We start from the raw sequence: 12,204 nt of genomic DNA, 5'->3' as shown, positions 1-12,204 counted from the left end.
TAATTATTTAAATTCAATAAAAAATTTAGGTTATATTAAATAAAATATTATATAATATTTTAGTTAATTTCAATTTTATTTTTAATTATTGATTTTATAGATATTTTAGTTATTTTTTCTTTCTATAAATCAAATCCATGCTTTAGGTTATTTATTTAAAATATAGATAGATATTTATAATATAGAGTTACCTTTTCAGTAATAGTATAATTTATATTTTTATTATTAATTATTTCTTTTTTATTTCTTTTTTAAAAGATTTATAATTTAAAAAATAAAAATATCTATCTAAATTTTAAAAAAATAATAAAAAAAAATTGATTTAAAAAACAAAAATATCTATCTAAATTTTAAAAAAATAAAATTTACTTCTTCTTTTTTTAATATATATTTTTTAATTTATGATAAAAAAATATTATTTTTAAAATTTTTATAATTATTAGTTAATAATTTAATTTAAAAAAACAAAATATCTATCTAATTTGAATTCCATTTTGATTAGATATTTAATTAAATAAATTTGCAACTCGCTTAAATTAGGCAAAAGGCAAATACCTTCAGCAGAGTTGAAAAAAAAAAACTGAATCCCTTTCTTCTCCAATCCCTCGCCCTCGCCCTCGCCCTCGCCCTCGCCTCGCCTTAGCCCTAGCTCTCGCCCTCGCCTCGCCCTAGCCCTCGCCTCGCCCTAGCCCTGTACGTTGCTCGATCCCAAGCAAGGTATGTTGTTTTGTTCTTAATTTTACGAATACTCTGATAATGCATGCATGTTTATCTTTCGATTGTACCGATCTTTGTTGTAAATGATTATATATATCGAGTTTTGTATGGGTATATTGTTTTGGTGTTTTACGAATCTGATGATGGGTGTTTCTCTTTTGATTGTATCGAGTTTTGTTGTAAATGATTGTGTGAGGGAGTTTTTCATTTTCTTTTTTTTGGTTACCAATTGGAATGGATGTTCGTTTGTCTAATTTGCTTGTATATTGATTGATTAATTCAAATTGGTGATTGATATATATATATATATGCCTCTGTTTATCTCTCTTCAGAATTCCATCTTATTTTTAATTCTTCTATTCATATAGTGATGTGAATGTGAATGTAATGTGCATCGATCACTTCTTTTGTCTAATCAATTTCTTCTCTGATCGAAAAAAAATGGATGTTTTTCTCAATAATTAATTGAAAAATATTCTCGTAGTTTGTGTTTGGTATTTTTGTAATTGATTCTTGTGTTTGATTATTAGAATTGCAGAGAAAGAGGCATCTCTTTTCACTCTATCTTTAAAGCTTTTTGTTTATTAAAACTCTCAACCCCAAATTTATTCTACAGGTTACTAATTTCTTTGCTATGGCTGTGGTTAATTAGGGTATAGAATACTAATTTCTATCTTTAATCTTTACAGGTAAAGGACTTGATCTTGATTTGCATACTGAATCTGTGTCGGTGAAAGGTGAGATAGGACTTTTATATTGTTGTATGTTTGTGGGAAGTTTGTGTTTGTGCAATTTAAAAGAACATTGACCAGTGAATCCAGTTTATTTATTAATTTTAGAAGGATTGGTTATTTAGAGCGTATATTCACTTTAAAAGACTAGAGGAGGATGATATTGAATTTGTTGAATTCTTGGAGGGGCCTGTTTGTTAATGGGAAGGGTATTTGCTTATCTGTTTTCTACTGTTGAGTTAATGCTTTGGTGTTATTATTTTCAAGTTATATATATACATATGAGATTTATAGGAATATGATTCTTACCAAATTTGGAATCCTTTTAAAAAATTCAAAACTTATTTTACTAAGTTTTTAAGTCTACCTTATGTAGATTCCATTTCTTTGAGTAACCCCACCAAGTATCCCTCTGAGTTTTTGTCTACTTTCAAATAAGGCTAGATATGTTCCCATTTGGCTCAAGGTGAATGTGAATGTAAAGTGCATCAATTTCTTGTCAGATCGAGAAAAATGGATGTTTTTCTCAATAATTAATTGAAAAATATTATAGTAGTTAATCTGTCTATCTAATCTATTTTTGCTGGTTTCTTCTGACTTTGTTTGTGGTTCCATGACAGATGGCAGAGGTGAATGGAAACAACATGGAAGAAGAGGTGGTACTGGTAGCAGGGAATAATAGTAATAATAATAAAAAATATGATTTTATTGATCCTTATGATCCTTATTGGGATGGGAAACCTTACCCAACACCAAAATCCAAGCCCGTAGACCCCTACCCAGACCCAGATGAGCCAGAAGATTTTGAAGAAGATGTGTTAATTGTTGTAAACCAACTGAAACTCACTGATGTATTATCTCTTACTCTGTCTCTTTATTTAAAGAACACCTCTCTCTCTCTCTATATATATATATATAAATATATGTGTCAATTGTACTTGATATCTTACTTGTTAATATTTTCTTATTTGTATAGGGTTTTCATGTTGATTACCTTCCTAAAGGCAGAAGGCAGTGGCTTGCGTTTAACGTGCGCTCTGCTGATGATGAAGGGGGTTGGAAAGCATCTCGTGCAGCAGTTGCTGAATTTAACAGGCTCAAGGTTTGTTTGCTTAATAATTTCATGATATTTGTTTTAAAATAAATAAAACTTTATTTTTTTTTTATGAATTTTCTTGAAATGTTTTCTTTCTTATCTTTTATATATGTATGTATGCAGGGTGCTGATTTGAAGCTTAGCAAGGTTCTGAGTGTGTTATCTAGGATGGCTGCAGGAGTGCATTACGATTTGACGTTGCAATGTACTGATGGTTGCTTCTATGAAGCTAGGATCTTCATGGGAATTGGCGATGCTATCGAGTTAATAACATTTAGGCCTGCAAAACATTGGCCAAGGCCAACAATGAGGTAAGAATTTAGTAGATAAGAAGATTGTGAAGAGGAGGAACTAGCCAATTAGGTGGTGCTGAAACCTCATGAACATAGATGGTACCAATGAACTAGGAAGATCGAGAAGACTTGGGGAAGAAAATACCTTTTTTCATTTTATGCAAATGGTTGCTTTTGTTAATAATTTTGATTGATTGGTTCTTTCTTAAAAAAATTATTAGTATTTTAGAATTGATTTGTTATATTGCTCCTATTTATTTATTTATTTTTGAATGAATTAATGAGAATCTAGTATTCACTTCAAGTGCAAGTGTCATTCAACATCTTAAACGATTAATAAAGTATAATAAAGTACAATAAAGTACAAGTTACTTGACAATCGAAAATAGTGTTTGATTCTTATATTCAGATTTCTTTTCATAATAAAAATCAATTCTAGTTATTATTATTATTATTATAAGGGAATTTATTTACTTCAAGTTTTATCTAACTATAACTTCAGTACCTTCTATTGTGAATAATAATAATATTAATAAGGAACCCAGAATTTGTAAAATCAAAATAAAATTGCTAACTACAGAATCATGAGTTATTATGTTAATGTGGGATTTAGTCCTTAATAAAAGTTTTCTTCTTTCTTTATGGTATGTAATCCTAAACATTAATGAGCCAGAAATCTATTTTTTCCAAAAAAAAAAAAGAAGAAAAATTGCAGGGTGTAAATCTACAACGGGTAGGTATGACAAGGTGTATGAAACAAGAATATATGTATAGTTAATTAATGCATATGTGTAATCTTTTATTTTTATTTGATGTGTTGAAAAATGCATCTATACAACCAATTTTAAAACCATTGTGTAAAATTGGTTTAGAGATCTTGAATTGAGTAAGCGTTTGCATCAGCATCATCACCAATTTTTGATAAAACGACAATCTATTCATGGCAAAACAACACAAGTGGAGCACTCAACGACATCATTTTAACTAATAAATTTGTCTTCTGGTTTAGTTCACCAATGAATTTAAAGCGAATGCTTATATAAAAAATATATACATATTCTCTGACAAGAAGAAGCTGCAGTTCTACTCTTGAAGCTAATTAATAAATCAAGTTTAGCACATTCTTGTGACAACCGCATTGCTTAGCTTCTTTCAGTTGTCTCTGCAAAAAATTAAAAAGAAAAAAATTAATAAAATTTAAAAATAGGTCTTCATTATAAATTAAAAATAAAACATGAATTTTGTGATGTATTTATATTGGTTGTGTAGCAAGAACATGTCCACTAAACTAAAAATAGGTCTTGTGTATTGGATTAACATCATCAATGTAGGCTTATATGTATTAGTGTGTTGTGCTATCTTAAGGTTGACACTACGTGATCATTATGGTAATTGGGTCATTGGGTATTAAAGTGTCACATATTAAATGTGTAGATATCATAAGTGATATTTTTAATTTATTGAGGGGCTAAATTATAAATATTGAAAACTAATAAACTATTAGTTTCTATTGGTAGTAGTCCCCAAAAAACAAGAGATGACTATATTCTCTACTTCTCCCATTAAGAGAGAAAATAAGAGAGAATTTTATCTTGTATTCTTGGAAGATCATTACCCAAATGTTATCTTTAACACTTGATTAAGGTACGTTTATGCTATTTATGTACTTCTTCCCTTTGAATTATCAATAGTTTCTTTAATTTAATATTATGTATTTAAGCACTTGTAGTAACATGTTTGTCAATGAAATTGAATATTGAAATTGCATGTTATATGAGTGTTCAAGAACTCTAACATTGTGTATTTATATACTAGATAAAAGTAGGGTTGTGCAAAAAAATTTGTAACCCGAATAACCCGCTCAAACCAACCCAAAAAAACTGACAAAAAATGCAACCCGAAAAACCCGACCTTCATTTCAAACCGCTCAATTATTATATTGGGCGGGTTGAAATTTTTGGCAACCCGCCCAATGTAACCCGATCTGCCCAATTAATGATTTGATTATATAATTATTAATTGTACATTATATAAAACTAAAGTCAAAATAAATTATTATAAAAAAATCATATATTTTAAAGTAATAATTATTTTATTTACAATACAAACTAATAATAGAGAAAATACTAAAAAAATTAGTGAAAAATGATTATTTTAGAATTTAAAAAAAAAAAATTGGCGGTTTGGGCGGGTGCCCAAACCGATGGTCGGGTTGAACTTTAATTTTTTTTTTAATTGGGTGGGTTACATGTTGAAAAGTACTAACCCGATTATAAGTTTTAGTTTGTAAAAAAATCTATCCAACCCGCCCAAACCGATCAAATAACACTTCTAGATAAAAGCAATGTGCAATGCACGTTTACTTATTTTTATTTAAAAATTGTATTAATTTACTTTTAAAATTCAAATAAATAAAAAAATATCATATATTATAAAAGAATGACATAAATATATTAAATAAAAAATTAAGTGAAAACATTGTCTATAGTTTAAAAAAAAAAACGTTAAACTAATAAATTATTAGACACACTATTTCTCTTTTATATAAAAAGTGTGTAGATAATATAAATTCTTAGTTTTAACAGTTTTTTTTGTTAATTTTAACGTAATATTATAAATATTTAACGAAATATACCTTTAAAACTAATTAAAAATAAATATTTATTAATTATATTGATATAAATTCAAAATATCATTATTATAATAACATATAATATAAAATTAGATATATAATAATTATATTAATATAAATTTAAATGCTATAGAATATTATTATAATAATAGTATATAATTTAATTTTGTACTAATTATATTGATATGAATTCAAATATTATAAATATTACTATTATAATAATAATATTTAATACAAGATTATATATTTAATACTTATATTAATATAAATTTAAATATTATAAAATATCATTACAGTAATAATATATAATACATAATCTTAATATTCCAATATTTAACATAATAATATTAGTTAAAAAAATTTTTGACAAAATTTAATTTAAAATTTATTTATGATAATAATAATTACAGCTTTATTATTTTAAAAAAATAACAGTTTTATTCGACACCCTTAAAGCAACAGCGTCCACACCCAGGTATAATTAAATTATGATAGAAACTTTATATTTATATTGATATAGCTTTAAAATGTTTATTAATTATGATAATTGATAACTGGAATAAAATTAAAGAAGTTGCGATCATGCATATATGTTTTATTTAAAAAGGGAATTTATTAACATTTATTTTTGCAAAGTATCATTTTGGTACCTTTTTTTTTTTAATAATACTCATATAGTATCTTGTATTTTAAAATCATACATATTTGGTACCCTAGATTCAAATTGATAAATAGAATTTGATAAATATGACCAAACTGTCATTAATTATATGTAATTAAGTAATTAAATTTGAATTTGGAACTCATATAGTTGAGATCTGTTTGATTAAATTGGTAAAATATTATTAATTAAATTTAAGTTTAAGGCACAAAATATATACAATTTTAAAATATAAGATACTAAATATGTACAATTTCAAAATACATGATACAAAATGAGCATTATTGTAAACACAAAGTACCAAAACGATACTTTACATAAACATAGAGTATCAAATGGTTACCTACCCATTTAAAAATAATAAAGCAATAAAAAAAATGATTGGAAAGATATTATAATTTAATTGTCTTTTTAATTTTTATTTATGTATTGATGTCATACATTATATTAAATTAAACCTCTTCTTATATATATATATATGACATAGTTTATTTATCTAAAATTTATTTGAAAACTATAAAAATATATTAAAACTAAATTTATACATTTTCTAAATAAAATTAAGCCACATTACTTTTACCTAATATATATAAAAATATGGTGTATTTTAGTTTTAAGATTTAACAAATGGTGATTGTTTCTGATTACCTACTAACTTAAGTGTAAATCTAATAGATTAGTAGTTAATCCAAATTCAATTTTATGATTTATAAAACTAAAAAATGGTAGGGCACACATGAATATTTGATTGGTTATTTATTTTCAAATTCTCAATCAAAATATTGGTTTTAACTTTAAGCTACAAAATAGAAAACATTTTTTTTTACGATTTCTCCAAATCCAAATCATTATATTCTAAAATCCTATAAATCTATCATTTTTTATATTTTCAGATTCTTTCCGAAACACATATTCAGATTTTTAAAATTAAAAATCAGTTTACGAATTCTGAACTAATCACATTTTAAAAAACATGTTTTAAGACTATAAATCTAGATTTTTATTTTAGAAACACACTTTTTAAAAATGCAATTTTCTAATCGCGAACCAATCATACCCTTACTAACTTTCAAACTAATTGCTGACTTTCGCTGTAAATATCTTAATTGGAAAAGAGAAGTTGGTAAAATTGAAAATTATTGGGCTGTAGTAAAACCCCACATAAGCGAGTTCAGGCCCAATTTTGTTTTCATTAGGCCCAAATGTGGAGAAACGGAATAAGGGGTTTGGGAGGTTTCTGGGTTTTATACGAAGTTGTTCAGATCAGAGAGCAGAGCAACGCCATTGCCATGAGGCTCCACAAGCTCATTACTGGTACTCTTTCTTCTCTGTCTGCAAATGCTTCGACTCATTCAATCTCCTAAGAACTGATAATGGTTGTGTTTATCTTTCAGGGCAGCACAGGTCACTGGCCCAACTCCTGGGTCGCCGATACTTCTCCGCCGCCGCTTCGACGGAGGAATACGCAAAGAGGAACTATGCAAACAATGTTTCCGAGTACAATACTGTTATCGATTCCGTCTCAGCTCAGAGAAGGTTTATCTTTCTTCTCCTCTTTGGTCTTTGTTTGATGAATCTGTATTGGTTAGAATTAGGAGAAAAAGTGATTGGGTTTTTGGTTTAGGCACTTCTTGTTGAGGGATGTGTATGAGGATATGGTGCTGGACGGTGTGCAGCCAACAAGGGACACGTTTCATTCGCTCATTGCGGGAACAATGAAAGGGGCTCGGTTGCAGGATGCTTTCTTCTTCACTGACCAAATGAAGTCTATGGGTTTGGTCCCTGATGTATGTTTACTCATTCATAAACTCAATTACTTATTTAACAAATGTCCAATGATTTTTGTACTTGAATTTGTGTTCATGAGGCATTTTTTTTTCCTTTTTCCTGGGATTGGAATTTTGGGTTTGCATATCTGCTTCAAACAAATTTCATTCGACCTGTTTTGGAGGACCAGCATGCATATCTTTGGTTGTTCCCAAGTTATTCCCTGTTTTGGATTTGATATATTATTTATTTTCATAGCAATTGTTATAGTTTTCAGGTTCCCAAATATTGTAGGATTAGGTGTAGGGTCTAGTTATACGATTTTTAAGTCATCTTAGTTTCAAACTTCTTCTTTTAATCTTTTTCTCCTAACCCAATTGATTGGACGGGCTGCACCTGCATTTAGTTTATATATTCTTGTAATATTCGTAAGTTTGTGAAATCTCGTTCATTTTGATGGTACTTTGATTACTCAAAGTCAAAGCAAGGGCTCACTATTTAAATTACTTCCTCTTTACTAGGTGAATTTTTAGTTTTCTGTCAACCAATTTGGTGTATCCATTACTACGAACACTCCCTGGCCTGGTTTCTATCACTTGTGTTCCTTTGACGTTTTTCTCAATATGTTTGAGTTGGTTATTGGATTTGGATCAATTTTAATTAGTCTTCTTTTATTGAACTTTTGATTTGTGGTTCTTTGCATTATAGGTTACGCTGTACAACATTTTGATCTCACTTTGTGGGAAGTGCCATAACTCCGATCAGGCTATTCGGGTATGCATCACATATTTTTTTAGTAATTATAGTAATCTATTTATGTATCCTCTTGAAACATTGTTTTTATTATATGTTTATCTTTATTACCTGCCTATAGGTTTTGGATGATATGAAGATTTTCGAAGTAAAGCCAATGGTGCAATCCTACGTCTGTCTGCTTAATGCATGCGCAGCTGCTGGCCGTTTAGATAGAGTGTATGTTACTTTTTTTGCTGGTTGAATTTATGAAAAACCTGTTATGCTGGTTCATTTATGCAATGTTTAACATGGGAACTCCTGATAGAGGTATTATAATAATTCATAACTGTATGTTTTATATATGCTCAGCTAATTATCCTGATTCTCACAAACATTTTCCATAAGAGTAAAATGTTCATTTTGATGTTACAGGTATGCCATTATTCGTGATATGACTGCTGCTGGCCTTGGGCTAAATAAGTATTGCTATTCAGGACTTATAACAGCATATAAAAACAAAACACCTGTACCAGAAGATTTTGCATCCAAAGTAAATATTCATCATCATTTTTTTTAGCTCCATCTCTTTTTTTCCCCCTTTTTTTATGAGGTTTTATCTAATATCCTATTATTATTTTTTGGGTAAGATCATTGAGTTTGTGGAGCGATCAAAAGAGTGGACATCAGTTGAATCATCCAGTGTCTCTGCTGATAATATGATGATGGGTGTCTCTTTAGAGGAGTTATATAACATGCCTACGGCCGAGTACGCTCATCGGCGAGGGGGATTTATTAATAATCAACTAACCATATATCACGTTGCATTTCATGCTTGTGCAGACCTCAAAAATGTAAAGGTGATGTTCCTGCTTAATTTAAGCAAAACAGCCTATCTTGAGAGCGTCTGTCTCTCTACATATATGCATACCTTTCTTGATTGATCTCTCCTCCAAGTTTTCGTGATGCATTTTGGTGTTATTTAAGTGTATTGTCTTTCACAGTTGATGGAGACTCTTTCCGAGATGTTACAGAAGGATGGAAAAGTTCCTGATACATTTATTACCATGCAAATTATGAGGTGAGTGATTTTATTACTATCAGATATTAAACCCTTAAGCATCTTGTTCTAATGCCACTTAATGTGATTGCATCTGCTTGTTCTTACAGGTCAGTTTTAGTTATGTCAGTGTTAAGTTCTGCATGCCTATTAAGTTATTTCCTGTTTATCTTTTATGGCTTCTGGCAATTCAACTTGCTTGTTCACTTGAAAAACAATTGTGTTTGTTGCCACCATCTTCTTACAGGTGCTATTTACACACTGGGGACATTGACAGTGGTCTAAAAACTTTTGAAGACTACATGAATTCAGGGAGATCTGCTCCAGCTGTGGAACTATACGTAGTGAGTTTGGCAACAAAACAATTCATTTTTCGTTATGTCAAAACTTATTTTTATGTAAAAGTTTTCTTCTTTCTTCAAATGCGTTCTGTTAGTAAGTCAGCTTTCTCCTGTTTCATAAATTCTATTTTGAATCAGCTATACTTTTCTCCAAGTTGTAGATTCTAATTTATAATGATTATCATAGTATTTTTTTTAAATACATAATCAGGAATAGAACCACTTCAGACAGCCTGAAGTGGCATTGATCATCATAGTATGGAAACACTAATTTATTGTATTCTATGTGACGCTAGACTCTTGTGGAGGGAGCCATGATCGGGTATACTCCCAAGGGAATGCAGATTGCACAAGACACGTTGGTATGTTAACTAATTGCATTCTGTTAATCCACCACAAAAAGAAGAAAAGAATTTTCTTCCTCTTAATTACTACTATTTTTTTTTCATTGGACTTGGTTTTAACTTATGTGTACGGTTTCGATCTCCAATGTAGGTAAATATGAATTCCAGGGGATTTTTCTTGAGCCCGAAGATGGGAAGCGATCTACTTCTTCAAGCTGCCGGCGAAAAGGTGTGTTAATACTGTCTTTATTTCTTGTGTATATAGTCCACTGCCGGAAAGAAGTACACTAATATAAGAACCTCTCTCATTTTTATTTTTGCAGACCGGTGGCTATACTATTGCGAACCTTATTTGGGACTTGATGCAGACCCGCAGAATAACTCCTACGCTTGCAGCAGTGCAAGCATATTACAATGGCTTAAAAGTGAGTATTTTGTGTTGATATTAGTTTGCTTTTTGTTTCATCTTTTAGCAAAGGTTTCATGTAAACCTTATAGATAGGCACTAGCTGGACTGAGAATCCTTCAACTGTTTATTAATAAATCATTACCACTAATACTAAATAGCTTGTGGTAAATCTTGATGATAGAGTAGCCATATTGTTGTTGTTTTGAGTCATTTAAATCCATACGTTTCACTCGAACTATTAACATAATTTGTAACTGTGAATTGCAGACACGCGAGATTCCTGCAGACGATCCTCGTATTCTTCAGGTTACTCGAATTTATGAGAATCTTCGCGACAGATTTGGACCCGGACGAGCTAGCTAAGTTTGTTCATTTTACAGATTTTTTGTTCTTTTTTTTTTACTATGAATCTAGTTTGTTGCAGAGAAACACTATATTCTCATCCTTCATAGCTAGGAGTGAGATATTTTCCCAATTATAATCCTTGTAAGAGGAAGGCAAAAAGTTGGAAGTTATGGGATATATTTGATTAAAGTTCAGTTTTGTTGGATGCCATGTTCCAATTTTTGGCCTTTTATTGGAAAATATTGAATAAAAAAATCTTAAATATATTACTCAACTATTCGTTTGAGTTTGTTTGACATAGTTTTTAATTTTATTTTTAGATAGCAGTATAAGAAGAAAAATAAAAGTATTTTTAACTTTAATATTTGGAGTCTATTTGAATTTTAGATGGAAAACAAATGGATTATATTTCTTAAAGAAAAAAAAATAAGTACGACAATAGTGATCCAAAAATAATAAGAACAAGTGGGCATAGGCATAGGTTTCGGGAAAAAAAGTGAAGAAAGATTTGATGAATTTGTTATTTGATTTTAGTGGTGTACAAAAAATTTTTGGGCGACCAACTTGTCCAACTCAACCAATTAAAATTTTATAGATTTAAAATCAATAAATCGTTAATTATAAAGTACAATTAATAAAAATATTACCTTTTAAAAATAAATAAAAATGTAAAATAAGTTGGTTTGCACTTCTCCAAGTTCGAATCCCCTCCCAAATCATCTCTCGATTTGCTTGAATATAAATGACAACAACTAACGTATTTGAATTTCTAAAGTTCATTTGTAAATTTGACTATATTGTGAAAGGAGTGATGTAAAACAAAATAATATAATTTGTATTTCACGGAAACTCTTTTTCTATATGGAGTGCATATCTAGCTGAATTGTGAGCAATATTACCATTACCCAAAACATTGGAAAGACATGTAATAACTAACAAAGTTATAATCTTGCTAGGAATACAATCCCATTGGGAAAAAACTACTACTCTAGGGGACAAAACATACCTTATTACAACCTCTGCATTGCTTCCTTGGGAGAAAAGAAACTAGTCAAGCTTTTACAAGACAAGCAAGA

General features: G+C 29.4%; 2 protein-coding genes across 2 annotated transcripts; both read left to right on the top strand.

Moving 5' to 3' along the window:
• The first annotated feature begins 552 nt into the window (after positions 1–552).
• On the top strand, positions 553–3,068 carry LOC133817187 (uncharacterized). Its single transcript, XM_062249612.1, has 5 exons — positions 553–717; positions 1,407–1,454; positions 2,069–2,299; positions 2,425–2,550; positions 2,668–3,068. Exons 3-5 carry the CDS (start codon positions 2,069–2,071, stop codon positions 2,857–2,859), a joined length of 549 nt encoding a protein of 182 aa, XP_062105596.1. The 5' UTR covers positions 553–717; positions 1,407–1,454; the 3' UTR covers positions 2,860–3,068.
• Positions 3,069–7,304: 4,236 nt separating this feature from the next.
• LOC133817186 (pentatricopeptide repeat-containing protein At4g35850, mitochondrial) lies at positions 7,305–11,333 on the top strand. Its single transcript, XM_062249611.1, has 13 exons — positions 7,305–7,444; positions 7,525–7,666; positions 7,755–7,917; positions 8,606–8,671; positions 8,772–8,869; positions 9,065–9,182; positions 9,280–9,489; positions 9,634–9,710; positions 9,937–10,033; positions 10,327–10,392; positions 10,526–10,603; positions 10,698–10,799; positions 11,051–11,333. Exons 1-13 carry the CDS (start codon positions 7,333–7,335, stop codon positions 11,144–11,146), a joined length of 1,425 nt encoding a protein of 474 aa, XP_062105595.1. The 5' UTR covers positions 7,305–7,332; the 3' UTR covers positions 11,147–11,333.
• The last annotated feature ends 871 nt before the right edge of the window (positions 11,334–12,204 follow it).

The sequence above is a fragment of the Humulus lupulus genome, chromosome 2 (genome assembly GCF_963169125.1).
Source record: "Humulus lupulus chromosome 2, drHumLupu1.1, whole genome shotgun sequence".
Classification (NCBI taxonomy): Eukaryota; Viridiplantae; Streptophyta; class Magnoliopsida; order Rosales; family Cannabaceae; genus Humulus; species Humulus lupulus.
The sequence above is the reverse complement of the archived record's forward strand: the minus strand, read 5'-3'. Positions and strand labels throughout refer to the sequence as shown.

What these genes read in the sequence shown, in the direction of transcription:
- LOC133817187 (XM_062249612.1), top strand. Translation starts at nt 2,069, where the DNA reads ATGGCAGAGGTGAATGGAAACAACATGGAAGAAGAGGTGGTACTGGTA. An exon ending in ACCAACTGAAACTCACTGAT is followed by an intron (nt 2,300 to 2,424) that starts GTATTATCTCTT and finishes TTATTTGTATAG; the next exon opens with GGTTTTCATGTTGATTACCT. An exon ending in CTGAATTTAACAGGCTCAAG is followed by an intron (nt 2,551 to 2,667) that starts GTTTGTTTGCTT and finishes GTATGTATGCAG; the next exon opens with GGTGCTGATTTGAAGCTTAG.
- LOC133817186 (XM_062249611.1), top strand. Translation starts at nt 7,333, where the DNA reads ATGTGGAGAAACGGAATAAGGGGTTTGGGAGGTTTCTGGGTTTTATAC. An exon ending in CTATGGGTTTGGTCCCTGAT is followed by an intron (nt 7,918 to 8,605) that starts GTATGTTTACTC and finishes TTTGCATTATAG; the next exon opens with GTTACGCTGTACAACATTTT. An exon ending in AGATTGCACAAGACACGTTG is followed by an intron (nt 10,393 to 10,525) that starts GTATGTTAACTA and finishes TCTCCAATGTAG; the next exon opens with GTAAATATGAATTCCAGGGG.